The sequence below is a fragment of the Suncus etruscus genome, chromosome X (assembly GCF_024139225.1).
Source record: "Suncus etruscus isolate mSunEtr1 chromosome X, mSunEtr1.pri.cur, whole genome shotgun sequence".
Taxonomy (NCBI): domain Eukaryota; kingdom Metazoa; phylum Chordata; class Mammalia; order Eulipotyphla; family Soricidae; genus Suncus; species Suncus etruscus.
Genome location: NC_064868.1, coordinates 13,074,839 through 13,097,024, shown reverse-complemented (window position 1 = coordinate 13,097,024; position 22,186 = coordinate 13,074,839). Strand labels below are relative to the sequence as shown.

The 22,186-nt window shown below is 45.1% G+C and overlaps 2 protein-coding genes across 2 annotated transcripts in view; one reads left to right on the top strand and one right to left on the bottom strand.

The window, feature by feature from the left end:
* Nucleotides 1-5,375: 5,375 nt before the first annotated feature.
* On the bottom strand, nt 5,376-16,177 carry TRAPPC2 (trafficking protein particle complex subunit 2). The gene is made up of 5 exons (XM_049767112.1): nt 16,045-16,177; nt 13,429-13,540; nt 10,892-11,036; nt 9,435-9,520; nt 5,376-5,568 (listed from the first exon to the last, which is right to left on the bottom strand). Exons 2-5 carry the CDS (start codon nt 13,519-13,521, stop codon nt 5,470-5,472), a joined length of 423 nt encoding a protein of 140 aa, XP_049623069.1. The 5' UTR covers nt 13,522-13,540; nt 16,045-16,177; the 3' UTR covers nt 5,376-5,469.
* Nucleotides 16,178-20,549: 4,372 nt separating this feature from the next.
* OFD1 (OFD1 centriole and centriolar satellite protein) overlaps nt 20,550-22,186 on the top strand; it is a 50,639-nt gene continuing 49,002 nt past the window's right edge. The window contains exon 1 of the mRNA XM_049767457.1: nt 20,550-20,774. The gene's annotated coding sequence lies outside the window, so the exon portion shown is untranslated. The remainder of the gene's footprint in view (nt 20,775-22,186) is intronic.

Here is a 22,186-nt window from a genome sequence, read left to right as displayed (position 1 = left end):
CTGGCAGTGCACTCAGAAATCACTCCTGGCAGGCTTGGGGGGACCCTCTGGGAAGCCAGGGATCGAACCCAGATTGGATACATACAAGGCAACACCCTATTTTGTGTGTCTATGGTTCTGGCCCCAGTGAAGACATTTTTAATGTGGTCACCTACTAGGTGAATGGAAACGAAGAGTGATTTGCTCTCAAGAGTATTTTTGGTTCAAAACTTGCTACAGACAAACATACTGATTTAGCAAATTGTGATTCAGTCTGGTTCAGTCTATGTGGTGCCTCTGATGGTCATCTCTACTCTTAGAAGCAAAGCAGTGTCTGGGCCTCAGGTTAACAAGGACAGAGATTTCTGAATGGGAGAGGAAGATCACCAAAGAACATGCTGGTAGTATTAACTAAAAAAAAAACAATCACCTATATTTATAGTTCTTTCTGCCCTAACCCCTTGAGAAACAGAAATAATTTCCCATTCCAAAGCTAAGCTTTTGAAAACCTAATTTACTAACATGTGATTTTTTTCCATAAGCCAGACATTTTAATATTTAGATTTGGCTAAATAAAATGCCACCATATTATAATTTTAGAGGTATGATTTGTGGTTTTTTTGGGCCATGCCTGACAGTGCTTAGGGATTATTCCTGACTGCATCAGATCACTCCTGATGGGGCTCAGGGGACTCTTTGGGTGCAGGGGATCGAACCTGGGTTGGCCACATGTAGGGTAAGTGCCCTACCCACTGTATTATCACTTGAGCCTCTAGAGCTGTAGATTTTATTGCTCAGAGTATCCCCCCAAAGTCATCACCCTAAAACCAAAATAAAAATGTATCATTTTCAAATGAGTATAGAATAGGCCAGAGAGAAAGGGGGAAGGCTCTTATCTTGTACACAGCCAACTCTGAGCTAATCCCATTATTCCCAGCACAGAATATGGTTCCTTGAACATTGCTAGCAGTGAATCTTGAGCACCCCTCGGTGTGGGTGTGGTTCCCAAACAAAACTGACATATATTCTTTCGTGTTTTTGTGTAGATTATATGTGTAAGGTATAATTTTTGTTTTTGCTGTGTTTGAATTCCATTTAAACATGTAAGTGCTCTACTATTGAGTCATATCCAGGCCCTTGAGATTTGGGTTTCTGTGTGTTCAAATCATTTAACAGGTTCTTGGACGTAAGTGTGGGCTCAATGCTTGGGGGTTACTCCTAGCGGTGCCCAAGGGAGAAAATGGTACTGGGGCTCAAACCTGACCACCAGCACACAAAGCATGCACCCCTGTTGACTGTTGACCTGCTACTCCAGGACTTTGTAAAAATCTCATGTGTACCTTATTGTATGAATTGTTCTTTTAATATCTGCATGCCTTTCCGTTAGAGTGGACTACCTCCGTGTATTAGCTCTAGGGATCTTTACTAGCCAGTTAAACCATTTTTAATAAATCCTTTAATCAAATCACCATGAGATACAAAATTTAAAGTTGATCATGATTGAATTTCAGTCATACCATGTCCAGCACCCTTCACCAGCATGCATTTCCCACCACAATGTCCCCAGTTTCCCTCCTCCCCTGCTCTTCCCCACAGCCCCCTGTCTAACTCTGTGGCAGACATTTTTCTTTTCTCCCTCCCTCCCTCCCTCTCATTCTCATTCCTTCTCTTTCTTTTTCTCCCTCCCTCTCCTCCATTTCCTTTTAGACATTGTAGTTTGCAGTATTGTTGCTGAAGGGGTATCATGCATATCCCTTCACCTCCGTTCAACACCAGTTCTTGTCCAGTGTAATCAGCTCCCAACTATTATTGTCATAGTGGTCCTTTCTTTGCCCTAACCGCACTCACTGCTATTTTTGGCAAGCTTTCTACCTTGGATTGGTCCTCCTGGCCCTACTCTCTATTGTCTGAATATTAATACCATACTATCTTTTATACTCATTTATAGAGTGTGACCATTCTATGTTTATCTCTGACTCATTTCACTCAGCATAATACTCATATCCTCCCATATTTAAGCAAATTTCATGACTTCATTTTTCCTAACAGCTGCATAGAATTCTTTCTTGACAGACATCAAGCACTTGTCTATCAAAAGACCACTCTCCCATTACCCTGGTCAACAATGGGCATTGGGGGACCAGAGCAATAGCACAGTGGCAGGGTGTGACAGATCCCGGTTCAATTCCCAGCATATGGTCTCCCAAGCCTACTAGGAACAATTTCTGAGCAGAGCCAGGAGTAACCCCTGAATGCGCCGAGTGTGGCCCCAAAACAAAAACAATGGGCATTAGGAGTAATTAAATATATTTTTGAATCTAATCAGAAGAGACGAACATCCTGACACCTCAGTTCCTGTCTCTAGACACAACTATGCCAGTCTCGTGGGAAACCAGTCCATAAGGAAAGCATGTCAGGTTCAGTTTGCAAAAGCTGCTGTACAAAATACAGCATGGGAGGTGCGAACAGCACTCACAAGTCCAAAACCACCATGGAGACATGTACCCTCCCTGTAGGTTTCATAGATGATCTTTCCTGGTCACACACCCGAATGTCTGCATCCAAATTTCCTCTACAAGGACATCAGTTGGGTAGGACTGTGCCCCACTATAAAGGTTCATGTTTATTTAAAAAAAAACCCTCCAATCACTTTCTAAGCTCTTGGGGGCTAAAGGCTTGAACATTTGAAAGTGGGGGGGTCATTATTTGGTCATTCACAGTAAATTCTACTATTTACGAACTTTTGATTTTTATGTTTGTGTAGATTTCAGCCATATCTATTTTCAACATTCACCATCACAGGCACCGTTCACTGAAGTCTGTAGGGAGGAGACTGGTTGGTGTTTGAGCAATCTAGGGCGAGTACACAAAACTGAAGGAATGGGGACAATGACCCAGCCTCACACTTAGTGTACAGGGGTTCACCTGACAAGCTACATCTTTCTGCCTTCAGTGAAGCTTCTAAGGAATATAGAAGGGGCTGGAGAGAGGGCAGCGGGGAAGCCACTTGCCTTTCTTGGGCTCGCACCTCATTCAATCTCTGGCACCACATGTTTCCCTGAACACTACCACGTCTGGGCCAGAGCCATAGCACAGTGGGGAGGCTCTTGAACCTGAATTTGATTCCTGGAATTCCATATAGTCCCTTAAGCCTGCCAGGAGTGATTTCTAAGCCCAGAGCCAGGAATAACCCCAGAGCGCCACTAGGTGTGGCCCCAAACCCTAAATAAATAACCTCACTACCAGGGCTGACCCTCCGAGTACTGCCAGGTATGGCCTCCAGCTCCCCAAACAAAAGGCACTTCAGTGAGCAGTAAAGTGTAACCACAAATGATTCTTGGAAGGCCAGAGTGCTTTTATGGGTGCTCTCCATACAGAGATATGGGGAAGGGTCAAAGAGCAGATGCAGGTGCAGGGCCCACATTGCAGTGCTGCCTCTGGACCCCTGAACAGAGCTTGGGAAAAGTTCCTTAGCTCCGGCTCAGATTGTCCTGTGGTTGCATACAGCCAAACCAGGTTTGATCTCTTGCATCCCATAGGGAGCCTGCCGGGAGTAACTTGACAAAACCAGGTATAAGCCCAAATGAACAAATGCATACATGCAGCTTTGCTTCCCACTGCCCACAATGATGGCCATGTCCTCTCTGACCTGAATGGTCCCGTGCTCCATGTACTGGCTAGTTCTTCTGTCATGTTGGCACTTACTGGTGGACAGTCCAGAGTGAGGTCTGTTCACATTATGCTGACTGTGTAGCACTTCCTTTCCTACTTGATAAAACCAACCTATCAAACTGGTTATTACCAGAGCTTGCACCAGGCATCCTGATGGTACTGTGAAAGCTTACAAGGCCTTACACCAGTCCAGGATTGGTCTCATGCCCTTTGAACTTAAGAAGCTTTCCATTTGTAGCCCACTTCAGAGGTGGCACCTGTGCATTTCCAGCCTGATGTTGAAGCTTCTTCAAAGACACATGGCATTTCACAGATCCCCAGCTGTAGAAATTTCACCTGCATAATCATGGGTGGCTAGTGATCAGGACACTCCTGTGTTTTGAGCACTTAGGGCTGGTCTTGAACTGCAGACTTCGCACCCTCTTTCCTGCTGGAACACTCAGCTAACCCACACTCAACTCTATATTCAGCATTCACGAAGAGCAGGGTACCCACACAGTGAATATGTATTTGGGTGTTTGTAGTTATCATGGCAGCAAATGCCTCTCCGCACCATGATCGGAGACTGAATATCTGCTTGGACCTAAGTATTAAAGCTGGGGCTCTTGTTTGAGCCCTCTGTGTTCTATGCAATGGGGTAAACTTGCAGACTTTCAGTCAACAAACAGAACTAGCACTGTGGTGGGAGGGAAGTCCTCTAAAATGCTAAGGGGCTGGAACAATAGTAAAGCCACTTGACTTGCTAGAGGACAACCTGGGTTCAATCCCTACCCCTTATGACCCCTCGAGTGTGCCAGGAGTGATTCCTGGGAGCAAAAACCTTTGAACATCACTGAGAATGGCCCAACCTCCCCCCACCCAAAGGCAACATTAAACACAAAAGAACAAGGAACAATCTTTTTATTTAGTCAATCAAATTAATAGGAGAGGCCCAAAAGGTGGGTAGGATTCACACCAGCATTATTATATCTAATAATATTACACCAGGATATTAGAATTTACAAATCATTCAGACTGAAACATAAGCTTCCAGCTGAGCAGAAAAGAACATGGATTATATGAACTCCAGTACTTGCTTTTGAAAGAACGTTTATTCTTACATCAGTGTCCACACTTTTCCAGTACAACGAGGGACTTTTTGTCTCTTATATTCTACACATGTATCAAATGTATGGTTCTTAAAAGTAAGGTATTTTTCAAGGTTACTGACAAAGAGTTCTAAGTAAAGCACATTCATAGGCAAACAAAACTGTAGATAATATTAAGAAATAATGCATTATTTAATTTCAGTATTTTTCTTTTTGAGCCACACCCGATGATGCTCAGGGGTTTCTCCTGCCTATGCACTAAGAAATCGTTCCCGGTTTGAGAGACCATATGGGATGCTGGGGGATCAAGCTGCAGTCTGTCCTGGGCCAGCTGCATGCAAGGCAAATGCCCTACTGCTGCGCCATTGCTCTGGTCCCAATGATATGTTATATATATTTTGTTGTTGAAAAAATTTTACTAATAATTTTTATTTTGAGCAAAGTGGATTACAAATCTTTCACAGTAGTAATTTAGGTACATAGTGACATTGAATCAGGGGCATTCCCACCACCAATGTTGTCCTCCTTCCACCCCTGTTCCCAGCATATATCCCATATCTCCCCTCCTTTGCCCTGTTATTTTTAAATATGAAGGAACTTAAGTTTAAACAAAAGTTAGGCTACAACAACTAAACTTATTTTCTTAGGCTTTTTAATTAAGTTACTTAGCATATACACATTTTCTAGGTATATTCTATTGTAGTAACACTGTTTCTGCATGTTTCAGCATTCAGCTCAGAAGATGTTTCTTCCCAAGAAACTGAATTTTTCGGTCAAATGCGCTGGATCGAATAGGAGAATTGGGTTCATAAAATGGATTCATTGCAAACTAGGAGAGAAGAAGGTATTGGCAGCCTTGTCAAAATTAAAGGGTCAACAAATCATAGGGATACATAAAAGAAAATCATCTTTAAGTTTACAAAAAGCAAACATTTAAAAATACATTTTTCACTGAAAATGTTTGGTAATGTTCTGTTTAGAAAATTGTCTTTATTATTATTTTGAGTAAAAATAATGGTAGGGTGATCAATGTGTCTAAGTTATTACTTTTCAGAATTCATCTGTGTGAAAAAACAAAGCTCTTCATTATAGTAAATACAGAGTTAGTAACTTTAAGTATCCCCGAATACATAAACTCAAAATTTGCCATACACTCAGAGTTAAGAAAGTTATACCACACATCTTTTAAGAGTTGTGAGTGGATCTTTTCAACAATAAGGTGTTTTGGTTTTGATTATATTTCTTTGGGGCCAAGAGTTGGACCCAGGACCGCATGCCTACAACAAGTGTTGCTGAGTCATAGCCCTATCAATAATCTAGTTTTTACATACTCCTTCATCAAGGCAAAGTGGCCAATTTCTCAGACAGAGAATCAGGGCCATTATCATGATATTCACATATTTGAGGAAATCTCAAATAGCAAATGGAATCACTGACCAGAAGAGGATTCTCCCTTTTTCTGATCCCTTAACCACTTGACATTTTTCATCTTTACATGAGGGTTAGATACTGGTCGATTATCTGTTTCTATCTTCGTACGTAGTTTAACAACTTAAGAAAATTAAAAAATAAGATGAAAAATATTGTTTTGCAGCATCCGGGACCAACCCCAGGTTTCATACATGTCAGGCATCTGCTTTACCATTCCCAGTCTTTGCCTAATGTCACTGAGAAATAACTGACATCCCTCACTGTTGGGGCAAATAGTGTGATGGTGTGAACATTTAAAGAACTGATACCACCATTAGCACTCTTTTTTTTTTTTTTTTTTTTGGTCTTTGGATCACACCCGGCAGTGCTCAGGGGTTACTCCTGGCTGTCTGCTCAGAGATAGCTCCTGGCAGGCACGGGGGACCATATGGGACACCGGGATTTGAACCAACCACCTTTGGTCCTGGATCAGCTGCTTGCAAGGCAAACACCGCTGTACTATCTCTCCGGGCCCACCATTAGCACTCTTAACACCTATTATGTGAAGTAGCTATGATATAAAGGAAAAAATATTTCTCCAGGTGGTGAAACAAAAAGACTCTTAGGGCCTGTCCCCTTCATTCCCCCCTTTGAATACAGACTTTATAAATATTTAGATAGGTCACGCTGGGTTAGAAGACTTAGATTTTAGGTATAGTCTGTGATCTCAGCAGTGGCACAGATCATATCGTCAAATGTCCTGGAACCAAATGGCACAGAGAGTTCTCGATATTATTATTGGCCACCTCTGGCCAGGACTATTGATTGCAATTGTGCTGATATTGATATGCAAGCAACTGCAGCCAGCTTTGGAACTCTTAAATGATTAAAAACATCTGCTGTTCGCAATGCACCTTAACCACTGCTGTCCTGTAGGGAAACCCTTTAAGAACAGACAGAAAATACAGGATTAAAATGCAGGCATAGAATTGTGTTAAAAGCAGGCAGATTTGAGAATTGATTGTTAACCATTTGAGACTTAATGGCACCAAACAGAGAGCCATAAAGCAGGAAGCCTCGAGAAGTAAATGTAAAGATTTATGATCCCTTTATCTGTATATTCCACCTGTCGGAGATAGGTTCCATTATCAGTACATCCCCGACCTGATGGAGACAGAGCTCATTATCTGCACATTCCATCTCACCTGCCAATGGATCCTGTTATTCGTCTTGTTCAATATATCGACCTCTTATTGACATATTTATGAGCAGAGCTGTGCCCACAAAATAGTATTTAAGTCGGGCCTTGAGTTTCAATAAATGCAATTGGGTTCAGTCTTGGCTGAAATCCTTTCCCCACTTTTGTCTGTCTCTGTGTCTGTCTTTGTCTGTCTGTTGTCATGTCTGTCTTTGTGTTTGAGTCTCCCTCCAAGAAAGAATAACCACATCTTAACTGGTGCCCCTGCAGGAAGGGCACCCACACTGTCCTATCCTTATTTTATTTTCACAGATTAGTTGTGAACTCGGGCAGCTCACTTTCAGGCCTAGACTCTTTGAACCACTTCCTGTGTTTGTGATCTATGTGCATTTATTCAACCAGTCAAGTAGGTAGAAAATAATTTAGCTGAGAATGATGAGGTGATTTTTCTACTCCCAGAAGACTGCTTCCTTCACTCTTTTCACGGTTTGGCCATAAAATCCACCATATGCATGAAAAAGGGGAGAATGACATTCACTTAAAAATGATAAAAAACCATGGGGCCAGTGAGGTGGCGCTAGAGGTAAGGTGTCTGCTTTGCAAGTGCTATCCAAGGAAGGATCGCGGTTCGATCCCCCAGCGTCCCATATGGTCCCCCCAAGCCAGGGGCAATTTCTGAGCGCTTAGCCAGAAGTAACCCCTGAGCATCAAACAGGTGTTACCCCAAAAACCAAAAAAAAAAAAGATAAAAACCAGGATGGGGCTGGAGCAATAGCACAATGGTAGGGCAAACGTTTGCCTTGAATGTGGCTGATCCAGGATGAACCCGAGTTCGATTCCCGACATCCCATATGGTTCTGAGCCTGCCTTGAGTGATTTCCGAGTGAAGAGCCAGAATTAACCCCTGAACACCACTGGGTGTGACAAAACAAACAAACAAACAAAACCCCCCCAGGAAATAAAACTCCCAGAAGCTGGATCAATAGAGCACAGTGAGAACATTTGCCTTTCATGTATGTGGCTGACCTAGGTTCAATCCCTGGGAATCTCCTGGTGTCCCATATGATTCCCCAAGCTTTCCAAGGTAATTTCTGAGTGCAGAGCCAGGAGTAACCCCTGAACATTGCCAGGTGTGCCTCTTAAAAATACTAAAACAGGGCCCAGAGAGATAGCACAGTGGCGTTTGCCTTGCAAGCAGCCAATCCAAAACGAAAGGTGGTTGGTTCGAATCCCGGTGTCCCATATGGTCTCCCGTGCCTGCCAGGAGCTATTTCTGAGCAGACAGCCAGGAGTAATCCCTGAGCACCGCCGGGTGTGGCCCAAAAACCAAAAAAAAAAAAAATACTAAAACAGGGGCCGGAGAGATAGCACAGTGGTAGGGCATTTGCCTTGCATGCAGCTTATTCAGGATGGACAGCACAGTGGTAGGGCATTTGACTTGCATGCAGCTTATTCAGGATGGACGGTGGATCAAATCCTGGCAACCATATGTTCCCCCGTGCCTGCCAAGAGTGGTTTCTGAGCTCAGAGCCAGGATTAACCCCTGAGCGCCACCAGGTGTGACCGACAACAAACAAGAAACCAAACAACAAACAAACAAACCAAAACAGGGGCTGGAGAGATAGCACAGGGGTAGGATGTTTGCCTTGCAAGCGGCTGACCCAGGACAGGTGTTGGTTTGAATCCTGGCATCCCATATGGTCCCCCATGCTTGCCAGGAGCGATTTCTGAGCACAGAGCCAGGAGTAACCCCTGAGTGCTGCCTGTTTGGCCCAAAAACCAAAAAAAAAAAAACAAAAACAAAAACAAAGAAAAACCCAAAAACAAAATAAACTCACAAACCCCAAATCAAAAACACACACACACACACAAAAAAACAAAACAAAGGTAACTCACATGATCTCCCCCCAATAAATACATGGGACTTGATGGCAAAGACTTGCTCTTGAGAATTCTACCAGGATTGTTCTGATGGGAAGGGTGCGTGGGATTGGAAAACTGTATTCAGGACAGCTACTTCAACAAGCTCCTTTCCTGTCAGTTAGGGCCCCTTTTGGATCAGGTTGGCAATCAGGACCATACTGTACCTTTATGTATAAGTCATAGACATCAGTAAAGAAGTTCTTTATCCCATCTTCCTGTCTTACGTCATGCAGCATGATGAATCTCATATGTGAACAAATTAAGGTTTAATCATAGAAAGGAGCAAGGAAGATCCAACCAGTTGCTACAATAGTTTTCTGATTACTCGCATGCAGAGTATTTGACAAAGAGGAAGTTGACTATACCAACTGGTTCAGAGCTAGCAAAGCTGAGGTAGCAGCACGGGAGTCCAGGTTTGCACCTTGGCATCACATGGTATCCTAAACACCCCTCGGAACTTCCCTGAGTACCCCAGACAAAAAGCAAATGGACTACAACAAAGTTAGGGGCCTTTTAAAGAGAAAAATCTTCTCTTTATTAAGTTGGCAAAGAGCTCACACCCAAGAAAAATCACCTGGGTCTGGTTCCGATTTACCTTAGTCTTGGAGGAGATTTTTTATGGTTTTTGGGCCACACCCAGGGGGTAACTCCTGGCAGGCTCAGGGGACCATATGGGATGCTGGGGATCGAACCCAGGTCAGCCATGTACAAGGCAAACACCCTACTCGCTGTGTTATCTCTCTGGCTCAAGGAGACTTGGTTTTAAAATGACCCTTTAAAAATAGGTTTTCCTTCATCAATTAAAAAAAGTAGCTCCTCCTACATTGCCCTTTCATGGTGAGGTGAAACGAGAAGGCACTCCACATCATGACTTCAATGTAGGACATACAGATTCCAGAATCTTTAATACAGAAACATGAGACCAACAACAGAGACTTTGTGATAAGGGTGTTGGCGCTACGGACAATGTCTTGGAGCGAACGATAACTTTCCTGAGGCCTAGAGCTGGTCTTATGCCAGGAAACTTCAGGGGTAGGATCTCTTTGTATTTAGGCCAAGGTTATTCCTTTCCATGCCTCTCATATTTTGGTGGGCCTATGCAAACAACAATTGCCACTTTAACACCGTTTTTACTGTGCTCCTTTGACTCTAATCCTTAAAACGCACCCACTTAAAATTTGAGGTTAACTTAAGCTAATATGCATGTACATGGAAATGTAAAAAATACTATGCCTCTAATGTTTAAGGAGTTACGTAAGTTTGATGGCTTTAGATTGCCTTGTGTGCTGTTAAGAAATATTATAATGTGCTACAATCTGGGGACTTGAGGGACAAAGTAATTGCACATGGATTCTGTTTTATTTATCTTAACTTTCTTTGGTGAAAGTTCAAAGTTAAGATATCAGCAAGGGGACTTCTTCTGATAATTATGTTATGGGTGATTGTCCTTCCACTGTAACTTTACCTTATCCTCTTTCTTTGCATCTTTTGTTCTCATAATTCAAAATAAAAAAATTATAAAAAAAAAAGTAGCTCCGTTAAGTGGCACTTTCCCTGCCTGTCTGTTCCATTCCATTTTTCTGACCTTTCCTTAGGCCTCTGAACTCAACAGCAAGGATATGACCTGCAGTAACGAAGGCTGAGACAAACCACTCGTTGAACTTGTCCACAGTCTTCAAGTACATGTTGTTAGACAGCCACATGTTTTCATCTACGAGGTCAAGTGCAGCGTGCGCTATGAATTGGTTCAGATGGCGGTGGTCATCCTGGAAAACAGTGTGGGGTTACTGGTGTACCTTTTCAGGGAGACTGTGAACTAGTCAATGACCACTGACTGTGTTCACAGGATTATTGGCAACATTTAGCAAAGCACTTCTGTGTTTCCCATCAGATTCTATTTTGAACTTTGGCCTCTTAAAACTCAACAGCAACAGGCAGTTATTTCCTACACTGTATTCACGAAACTAGGTGTTTTTAATTTTTTTTTGGCATGTGTGAGAAGAAAGTTGCCCAATTCTGAAACTATGGAAATATGTGATAACAGAATTGTAAGGAAAAAGCAAGTCCTACTCCCCAGAAGCTTTCCTTCTTGCCAGAGGAAGGAGATGGGTGATAACTGCATGGTCATGGAGAAAGGGCTGCCAACTCAGGAGGGTAAAGGAGAACCCCAGAGAACAGGTGCCCCATACATGGGTGGGTGCCAATGAGGTGTCTCCTTTAGGCTTGGCACAGGTTTCTCAGGTGGATGAGCTCACAGGGCAGGGTTCAAGAGTGACAGGTGACCATTTTCAGCCATGCTGTTCCCTGTCAGCTTCATGGTGGCCCTGGAACCAGAAGTGGGTACAAAGGCTTAGTTGGAGCAAGTTAAGAATGTCGTACCATGATGGGTAATCATCACAACTTCCACAATGCGTTATTCAAGAGTACAGGTACATAAAAGTCAGTGTGTTTCCCCAAAGTTCTTACTTTAGGTCCTAACTCCCATACCTAGGAATGTCACTAGGAGACATTAGCAGGTTGGCTCCTAATCCAACATGCTGGTTATATGTATTGAAAATAAAGGAAATTTGGTGACCCCACCCACCAGAAGAACATCATGCTGAAACTGGACTTAAGAAATCACAGATCAAAGAAATATCAAAAGCTGGGACAGAGGCCAGGATCAGACCTGTCCTGGCACCATCAGATGGGGCAGGCCATGATGAGCCTTGAGCCTTACTTCCAGTCCATGATCAGAAACTCAAAATCAGTTGCTTTAAGGCACCAGGTGTGGTACTGATACTGTAGTCTCAGGAACATAGAGACTCATTGAATAAGCCATACCCAGGACTAGGCTGCCCTCGACTCCCTCTTAATTCAGGTGACTTGCATCGCCAGGGCAGAGGTAATTTCACTTGCAGAGAGATGGATGTATTTTGTGTCTGGGACATAGGTGCATTTAACATATCTTTACATTGACTTCTGATCTTTAAAAGATTGGAAGAAAGTGCAAAAATGCTTTATGAAAGTGGCAGCAGGAGAAAGGAGGACCAAATTGTGGGACAGTGTTTCTATGTGCATGACTTGGCCATTGACAAGGCAACTATATGTAAGTCATATTGCCACATCCAGCAGTGCTCAGGGCTTACTCCTAACTCTGTGCTTAAAGAGGCATATGAGGTGCTGAGGAGAGAACCAAAATCAGCTGGATGCAAGGTTATCCCCTTTACTATTTCCCTGGACCCCAAACAATGTTCTAATAAGCAGTGTGTTCAGAAAAAAATGTCTGAATAAAGAAAGAAGCAAAACAGGTGAGACAATATCTCAAAACAGGCTGCTATTGTATCTTAGTGACCAGATCTAAGCAGCTAAAATGCATAGTGCATCGGACATTCTGCATCAGAATTCCCTGAAAAAACCAAGTGTTGCATTAAAGGACAGAGGAGCATATTTTGGTGATTGGGAGAAATAAGGTAGGGGTTGCTGACAAGATAGAAGGAACGCAGAGTAATATAGAAAGCTGCAAGGTCTGGTTCAATTGGAGAGCCAGGATCCAATGACTCCTCTGAATTGCCACATCTGTTTTTTTTTTACAAACTGTTTACAACTAGGTATCTGTTTGTTTACAACTAGGTTTTTACCCCAAAACAGATTTTCCTGATTTAGCAAGTATCAAGCAAACCAAGATCTTCTGCCCTTACTCCCCGCCCAGGTGTGGTCTCTGTACTCAATAAAAACTGCAATTTGGCAGGCAGCTCTCTCTCACTCAGCTTGATATACAGATTGCTACACAGCCATGCATATTTCACTTTTAGCTTTGCTTGAATTATTTCCTGCTGTAACCCTTCTTGCTAAAGTCTAGACCCATGAAAATTATGGCATTTGAGGCCATTACAGTTACTTAACTGAGGAACAGAGACACAGAACACAATGGCAGTATGTGCTCAGGAAGTGTGTGTGCTACTAAATGATAAAGAAAGCACACAGCACATTCCCCTGCAGCCTTGTATTTACCCTTGGGACTTCAGTGGGCCTCGGGAATTGGAAGATTCTAGGTACCTCAGGTGTCCAGAATCTCTCAAATGAGATTCTGATACGTGAGCCATTCTGATGGAGTAAATGAAGGCAACATACATGAACCATTCTGATGAAATTCTTGAAGGTGACATACATACATACTTTGGACTCAGCTTTTCCAGGCGGCAAAAATTCCATTTCAAAGATTGGATTGTCATGATGGCCAACAATAACGAAGTAGTAGCTTCCAGACATCGTTGTTGATGGAGCGTTCCTAAATCAATGACAAAGTTTGTTTTACTAACTAGTTTTAGTACTGAGTGCCAAGAGCCATAAACATTGAATAGGAACTATAACATTCAAGTTTAAATTTTTTTTTACTTAAACCTGACAGTATAAAGGCATTGGGAGGCCATTGGCATGCTTTCTAGGCCCTGATAATAGCAGCTAGAGAAATGATATTATTTGCAAGGCATTAAGTAGAAACTAATATACTATACAGACTTTCTCGTGGACACTGGAAGGCCCCTCAAATCATAAAACTACAATCTTATGAATTTGAATATCTACAATATTCTGCTCAGGGAGTGGTGCAGTGTCTGGTGGCCCAAGTTAGTGGGGTCACACTGGCTTGGTCTACTTAGCAGTAGAGAAATTGGAAAAATGAAGTACAGGTCAGGCCTAACCATGGGGCAGGCAGTTGAATAGTGGATGTGTATATTCATGGGGAAACTGAGAATGAAGTTTGTTCAAATCCAAGGCCTAGCAAGCCTGCCTCTGGCTGAATCCCACAGCAGACACACAGCTCAGGAAAGCCCAGACACCCACTTATTCAGAATGCAACACCGAGTGAAGGCCCCCTTATGGTGATTGCATATTGGACCCGGACAGCAGAGAGGAAATAGGAGAGGCTTTGGACAGGATGACAAAGATGAGACAAGATGCAGGACAGTCCTGGGGCAGGACGGTCATTCCCATAACTTTGGGCTACCATTTACCATAGCATTGGCCCTACATCAGCACAGGGAGCAGCTAGACGATGAGACCACCCTGTCTCCAACTCCAAAACTGCTCCTCTCTGGTCCCTGACACAAAAAGCTGGTGACTGTTTTGGAGGAAAGACGAGGAAAAGACTTAATAGGAACATGAAAAAAGCAAAGATGGGAAAGTGAAAATGCGAGAGAAGTGAGATGGCACAAGAAAAACAATTGTCAAGAGAAAGGGAGGGGAGGCTGGAGAGATAGCATGGAGGTAAGGCGTTTGCCTCTCATGTAGAAGGTTGGTGGTTCGAATCCCAGCATCCCATATGGTCCCTTGTGCCTGCCAGGGGCGATTTCTGAGCATAGAGCCAGGAGTCACCCCTGAGCGCTGCCAGGTGTGACCCAAAAATAAAAAATAAAAAAAAGAGAAAGGGAGGGGAAGAAAATGTGGAAGATGAAATTTTGACAAAGCCACCAATATTTATTCTTGCTGGCCTACGTCTCATGGCGGAATTGGTTAAGGGGAAGGCATGTGTTGTACAGCATAAACATTTAAGCAGCAGGGCGGGAGTGAGACAACAGTGGGGAAGGCACTGCCCCTGCATGTGACCAAGCTGGGTTCCCTTCCTGGAACTGCAGATGATCTCCCAAGTCCCAAGGATCAGGAGTGATTCCTGAGTGCTGAGCCAAGAGTAGGTGTAAGCCCTGAGCACTGCTTGTTATGCCCCAAAATTTCCCCCCAAATACCAATGTAAGCAGCAGCAGAAAAAAAACATAGATAATGGGGGCCAGTGTAATAGCACAGAGGGAGGGAATTTGCTTTGAATGTAGCTGAGCTGGGTTATATGCCCGGCATCCCATATGGTCCCCTGAGCCCACCAGGAGTGATTCCTAAGAGTAGGTGTGGCCCAAAAAGAAACATAGACGAGGAAGATCCTTCTCCATATTCATTTTGGCAGCAACAGTAAAGAATGCCAAAGGAAAATGCCCCACGCCAACACACGTCCCTCTGCCATTTAGCACATAGAAGCACAGTGTGAGGGGAAACAGAAAGGGAAGCAAAGAGCAGGGGGCAGAGATTACTGTGGCAGTGCCCCAAACCTTCCTGTGAAGGGGGCTATGATGCACTCCTTGTGAAGGAAGCCTGAGCAGAACACCACGGGGTGCATGTGGTGCCCCCTAGTGACAGGCCAAAGGGCGCCACTCTGAACAGGGCTTTGCCACCTCTTCTGTTAGCTGACAGTGCTCAGCAGTATCCCCACAGGACAATGTCCTATAAGCACAGAAGTTTCTGGGCACTTACAATTGTGTGGCAGCTCCCAACTGGTGGCTAATGAGAACTGGAAACCAGTGGATGGCCAGGGGGCCCACCGTTTGGGGTGGCAATTGTATCCCATGTTTATAAGTGCCAATGTTATGGCTCTACCATACTGGCAGTGCCCCCTCTCAGCCAAGAGCTTCACTACAGTTTTGTGACCCAGGAAAGAGGAAAAGAAGCTGTCTGTCCACCCCTCCTGCAAACTGGGTTGCATCAGGCGCCTCTAAAGGGGATAGCAGATTTAGATATGTTGAGGGGTACAAATGATTCATACAGGAGCTAAGGGTGCTCCTCGATGTCAGGGGCCAGCAGGAGAATGTTTGGGTGCTGCTGTTCTATACAGGAAGGCAGAGGGTGTGAGAAGGGGGCCAGTAACCAGACCAGCAGGCCCTCCCGCCACCCTGCAGTGACTCGTGACAGTCTGCGGACCCAGCTGCCCATAGACCAGGGGGAGGCTTGAAAATATCTAGGTGGACCCACCGAAGCTTTCAAAGAGACAAGGGAGGCACAGCATGAAGACTGGGGAGAGGTGAGTGTGGAGGACGGTCACCGGGGGAGGCTGCTCTGGCTCTGGAGACGCAGCACAAAGCCAGATGGTTCGGGTGGCTTCGAGAAGCTGAAAAGACAAGGAAACAGTCTTGGCAAGAGCCTCCTGCAGGAGCATGGCCTACTGACATGTGGATTTGAGCCCAGGAGGCTCCTGTTCATGGCACATTATGGCAAGGCCACTGAATGTGTGACCGTTTCATAGCTAGTCAAAACTGAAAATCCTGCTAGTAGAAGATAATGGGAAAGGCCATGACTGCAGTGTGCAGGGGGTGGGTGGGCAATGGTGCATTTGGGTGAAGAGCAGTGAGCTGGGGGATGTGGAAAGGGTGGAGGTGGGCAATGTTTATCGGGGTGCAGGGCAGTGATGAGGAGCCAGCAGGGCTGCAGCTTCTTGCAAAGCCTGAAGTTCACATCGCAGCTCTCTGGGGCAGGAGGTACCAGGGATGGATGTGGAAGATGATGCCACCTGGAAGGGGGCAGACAGGGAGCGATCCCTGGGCTCACTCACACCAAACTGTATCTTCTCTGAGCTCCAGGTTTCACGAGGGCAGATGAAAGAAACCTGGATGCAGGAATCACCAGCACCATTGGGAAAAGCTTTTGAAGTTAAGGTGCCCATGAGAGATCCACCACACACTGTTGGCTCTAATGGAAGCAGTAGTTATTGTTCCTCTGCCCCGGCACTCCAGAACTCAGCCTATAAGTAGTCTGTTGTAGACGGTTTCTTTAAGGGCAATTTTTTGTTTGTTGGGTCACACCCAGTGGTGATCAGGAGTTACGCTTGGCTCTGTGTTTAGAAATTACTCCTGGAAGGTTCAGGGGACCATATGAAATGCAGATCGAACCCGGGTTGGTTGTGTGCAAGGCAAATGCCCTATCTACGGTACTATCGCTCTGGTCCCTGTAAGAGCATCTTTAATGTAGACACTTTCCCTGGCTTCCAAGGTCAGGGTGAGGACATCTGGCCCAAAAGTCAGCTTACACCCATGATCCCAAGCGGTTTGACTTTGGTCCATGATGGGACATTGATGCTCCTTTCAGGTTGGTTGGTCCTGGGCCATCTGCCTAGATTGTAAGGCTTGAAAATGATATTAGAAATTTCCAATGATCCCTGGCAGAAATAAGATGTCCACACTGTTTTTTACAAGAATAAACATTTTACTTATGGCAAGCTCAATAAAAGGCAGTGATCCTGAAAAAAAAAACCAACAAGATTCTAGGCCACATTAGAGAAAACCATGCCCTTTTTGCTAATCTTTGGGGAATGTCCTTACTTCTGACAATTGCATTTAGAATGATCAATAGCTGATTCAGTGGCTGGAGGAAGGCAAGAGGGTTTGCAAAGGAAGGGAAATCTCTGGAAACAAGATGAGCTACTTAAGGCACTGAGGGTGTTTTAGAAAAGGGGGGTAGAACACAATCTTTTCTAGTGCAAAGAGGGTCTGACTTGGAACAGCAAATGGCTTTGGCCCAGGAGCTTGTTCTCACAGGCAACCTGCAGTAATTGTGCTAACAGAGAGAAAGAGAGTCCTAAGTGAGGGCTGTGGGCAGATGGTTACTGTGACCCATGTGGGCAGTGGGGTTTTCAAGAAACGGCGACCTCCCAGTTCTTAACTAGGTACTAAACAAAAGCTAGGTGTAGAGTCATTTCTCTGAGGTTACATGGACAGTCCTTTGGGTCTGTAAACAGGAACTTTCTAGCTGAACAATCAGACTGTCTATGAGGTGACAACCTCTCCACACCTCTCTCTAAAAAAGCCAGGAGAGGCTGGAAGACCACCAGGCACTGACCAGAAGTGGCAGCAGCAGGCAAACCAGATGAAACTAGGCTCCAGCATCAAAGCCACCTATTTCCAGATCAGGTCTGTGCAGCCTTTAGGCAGGGACTTCAGAAAACTGCCCCACCCCAATGCTCCCAACAGCAGGGGATTTAGTTCCAGACTTGGGGTCACAGGACTAACAATGTGGTAGGGACATCAAGTGCAGTGAGGAAGAGTGGGATGAAGGTAATGACTCAACTTGTCTTTGTGACACTGGTCTATTCCACTTGTAAACCTCTCTCTCCCCTTCCTGTGAGATGCTGGTTGTACGGCAACTGTTTTCTATTTTTTCATTCTAGTTAACCTTGAGACAGAAGGTGTGTGTGTGTGTGTGTGTGTGTGTGTGTGTGTGTGTGTGTGTGTGTGTGTGTGTAAAGGTGCCTGCAGTGTATCCTTAGGTGGTTTTTTGTTTCTTTGTTTTGTTTAGGCTACACTCAACAACAGTGCTCAGTGGCTCTGCAGTCAAGAATCACTCCTGGGGCCACTCTGGAAACCAAATGGATATTTGTTTTGTTTTATGTTTTGGGCCACACCCTTGACGCTCAGAGGTTACTCCTGGCTCTGTGCTCAGAAATTACTCCTGGCAGGCTGGGGAGACCATAAGTGAGGGATGCTGGGGATCAAAGTCAGGTAGGCCATGTGCAAGACAAACGCCCTACCTGCTGTGCTACCTCATAGGCCCCCCACCTTAGGTAGTTTATATTCACCATGAGACAAGTAATCTTACTGGAACAGTACTGGCTCTGCCATCCTCTCTCCAACACTCCTACTTTGCCTCTGCTGGAATTGACTGGTCTACTTTTAGCTCCTCCTCACTCTTTGACTATGTCTATTCCAGTACTGTGACTGCTCGTATTTCTCTTTATGCCTGGAATCTGCTCCTGATTCTGTGTGCAAATCTTTCTCCAAGTCCAGCCCAGACCCTTTTGAAGCAATTATTTTTCCAGCACCAGCCTAGGGGTTCACAATCACCTGTGATGCCTGGTCACTCTTGCTGCCTCTTAAGTCCTTTCAAGCCTTTGATGGACAGGGGTGCATAAATGTTTTTGCCCAAATCTTGCCCTTGCACTTATTATATCTGTGATCCACAGCAGAGTTAGCTGAGAGTCCTCGCTGCCCAAGATGATTTTGATTTTTTACTTTGCAAACTTCCCTCTCTCCAATGCTCACCATGTAAATGCAACCCATAATCAAAATTCTTTATTGGGAGTGGGTGGGCGGGAATTGGGCTACACCCAGCAGTACAGAGCTCACTCCTGGCTTTGCACTCAGGAATCACTCCTGGAGGGATTGGGAGATCATATGGGATACTGGGGTTCGAACCCAGGCCAGCACCTGGCAAGTGCAAGCGCCTTCCCCTATGCCCATCACGGTCCTTTTGAAGTCACACTTTTCCCCGAAGCTGATCTCTCCCACCCTCACCCATGTCTCCTTTTTCCAAACTTGGGCCAGTCTACCATGCACGCATCTTAGTTCTTATCCAATTCTCGCTGGCTATTTCCATGACAGCTTTTCTGTACTAGTTCCGATCTAAGTTGTGCCTTGCATCTTTGGGACCCAGCTCCCCTTTGACCTTCCTCACAGCCTGTATAAGAGCAACCAGGTGCTATTTTGCACGCCAGGGGACGCTGAGCACCCTCTGCATGGTCCGGGCTGTAACAGGAATGGGTGTGTTACTGACATACAGAAACCAGGGAAAACTTGCCTGACAGCGCCCAAAAGGCCAAGAGCATTCCAATGGGCAACAAGAGAAAACACTGCCCTGGCTAATTAAATGCAAGGCAAAAAGGGATCACGCCTTAATATTTGGAAGCGGGTGCTCCTGCAGCGCCAACAAGCAAAGATCCAGGATGAGTTTCCCCCCTAGGGGACCAGTTCCACTGCCATCTGCTGGGATCAGGTACAAAGGCCGAGCCTCGCAAGCACCTGGAGTTCCGTGCCACCCTGCCTCCACAGGCTGGATTTCCTACCTGTTTTCAGACACGCACACCACGACCCCTTGATCCGCGCCCGGCGGGGAGAATTGCACCCGTAAACTTCCGTTGCAATGCCCTGACTCTAAGATTGTATTCTCGCGAGAGCTTCCGGGCGGCCCGCCTACGGGCCACACGCGCAGGCGCAATGGCGCCTGGGCGGGCCGTAGGGCGGGGTGGAAGTTGCAAAGAGTTCGAGGGGGGGGGGGGGATCGGGCTAACGTTAAACCTTGGCTTCTCGAGCCACCTTCTCTCCACCTTAGTAGGCTCTCCTAAGGGGCCTGCGTAGCGCGAAAGCCCGCCCAGTTTGCTGCAAGGCGGAAGGGCACTGACTTCCGCTTTGCTTCCGGGATTTGAATGCAAGGCGGCCCCGCCAGATCTAGCAACGATTTTTGTTTTTTCCCAGTAACGTTCTTATGACGGCGCAGCTCTGTGAGGTCAGAGGCGTTCCGGCGGCGGTTGCGCCGGTCCTCGAGGCCATCTCTCTTGGCACTTAGTTGACCCTCAGGGTGGGCTCCAGCGTGAGCCCACTCCTGATGGCTGAAAACAATGAGAACTCGGGTGCCGAGGTAGAAGCGAACAACCGCCCCCCCGCTCCCATCCCTTCCCCAGCCTCCCAAACGGAGCCTTTCGTTTGTTTTCCTTTCCGCGGCCCCCTCCCTCTCCCTCTCCAGGTCCCCAAGCTGTTCGGTTTAGGGCTTCTTCGAGGTTTAGATGTTAGCAAGTTCCTTCCCGGTCCTCCTGTAACCCCAACCCCTCTCCCTTCCAGCCCACCTCGCACCCCCAGCCTACTCTTGTGAGTCAAGATGAACTTCGTAAAAAACTCTACCAGACATTTAAGGAACGAGGATTGCTGGATAAGATTAAGGTAGTGGCCCCGGGCCCCCGGGTGGAACTGACCAGTTAACTGTCGGGAAATGGACTTGAACGGGTTCGGTAGCTCCACTTAGTGGCAGTGCGATATCTGCCTTCGGAGCTCAGGGCTTGCTTCGGGGTTACACCTGGCGGGGTTGGGGGGATTTGTAGATCTTGATGATGATGATGGCGGGGTTGGGGGAATTTGTAGATCTTGATGATGATGATGAGTAGATCTTGATGATGATGATGATGATGATGATGATGGTGATGATGATGATGGCGGGGTTGGGGGGATTTGTAGATCTTGATGATGATGATGATGTAGATCTTGATGATGATGATGATGATGATGATGGCGGGGTTGGGGGGGATTTGTAGATCTTGATGATGATGATGATGATGTAGATCTTGATGATGATGATGATGATGTAGATCTTGATGATGATGATGATGATGGCGGGGTTGGGGGGATTTGTAGATCTTGATGATGATGATGTAGATCTTGATGATGATGATGATGATGATGATGGCGGGGTTGGGGGGGATTTGTAGATCTTGATGATGATGATGATGTAGATCTTGATGATGATGATGATGATGATGATGGCGGGGTTGGGGGGGATTTGTAGATCTTGATGATGATGATGATGATGTAGATCTTGATGATGATGATGATGATGTAGATCTTGATGATGATGATGATGATGGCGGGGTTGGGGGGATTTGTAGATCTTGATGATGATGATGTAGATCTTGATGATGATGATGATGATGATGATGATGGCGGGGTTGGGGGGGATTTGTAGATCTTGATGATGATGATGATGTAGATCTTGATGATGATGATGATGATGATGGCGGGGTTGGGGGGATTTGTAGATCTTGATGATGATGATGATGTAGATGATGATGATGATGATGATAATAATACGTTAGCGCTGTAGGTGTTTTTGGTAAATACCGTCTCTAAGCACCCGTGTCATTTATTCTGGCACGTTAAACTCTCAAGCATATTCAAAGAAAAGATTGAACTGGCTTTAGGATAGAACTGGGTAACTTTACCAAATGAACGTATTTTAGGGAGGGGAAGCTTCATTTCTAGATTTGGCTTCCACGTTTCTGAATTTTTAAGTGGTTTTGTAATGTTCTTGCTTGTCATCTTATGAACTATCTAGAACGGGTTAAGGGGATTGATGGTTTTTAAACTAGAATAGTTTGGAGGAAGAAATTTCTTTCAGATACATTGAGATTATATGTTAAAAGTATATAATGAAAATATACATTGAAAAATAGGTTGAAAGTTATGAATATTTGAGCATTAACAGTAAGGAATGATCTCATGTATGTTTTAATTAGATTTCAAAAGTGTACGTTGGTTTTATATTTGCGGTTAACAAAAAGTACGATATATTTACCGAATAT

What these genes read in the sequence shown, in the direction of transcription:
- TRAPPC2 (XM_049767112.1), bottom strand. Translation starts at nt 13,521, where the DNA reads ATGTCTGGAAGCTACTACTTCGTTATTGTTGGCCATCATGACAATCCA. An exon ending in CTGGAAAAGCTGAGTCCAAA is followed by an intron (nt 11,037 to 13,428) that starts GTATGTATGTAT and finishes ACTGTTTTCCAG; the next exon opens with GATGACCACCGCCATCTGAA. An exon ending in TCTATGACTTATACATAAAG is followed by an intron (nt 5,569 to 9,434) that starts GTACAGTATGGT and finishes CTTCTCTCCTAG; the next exon opens with TTTGCAATGAATCCATTTTA.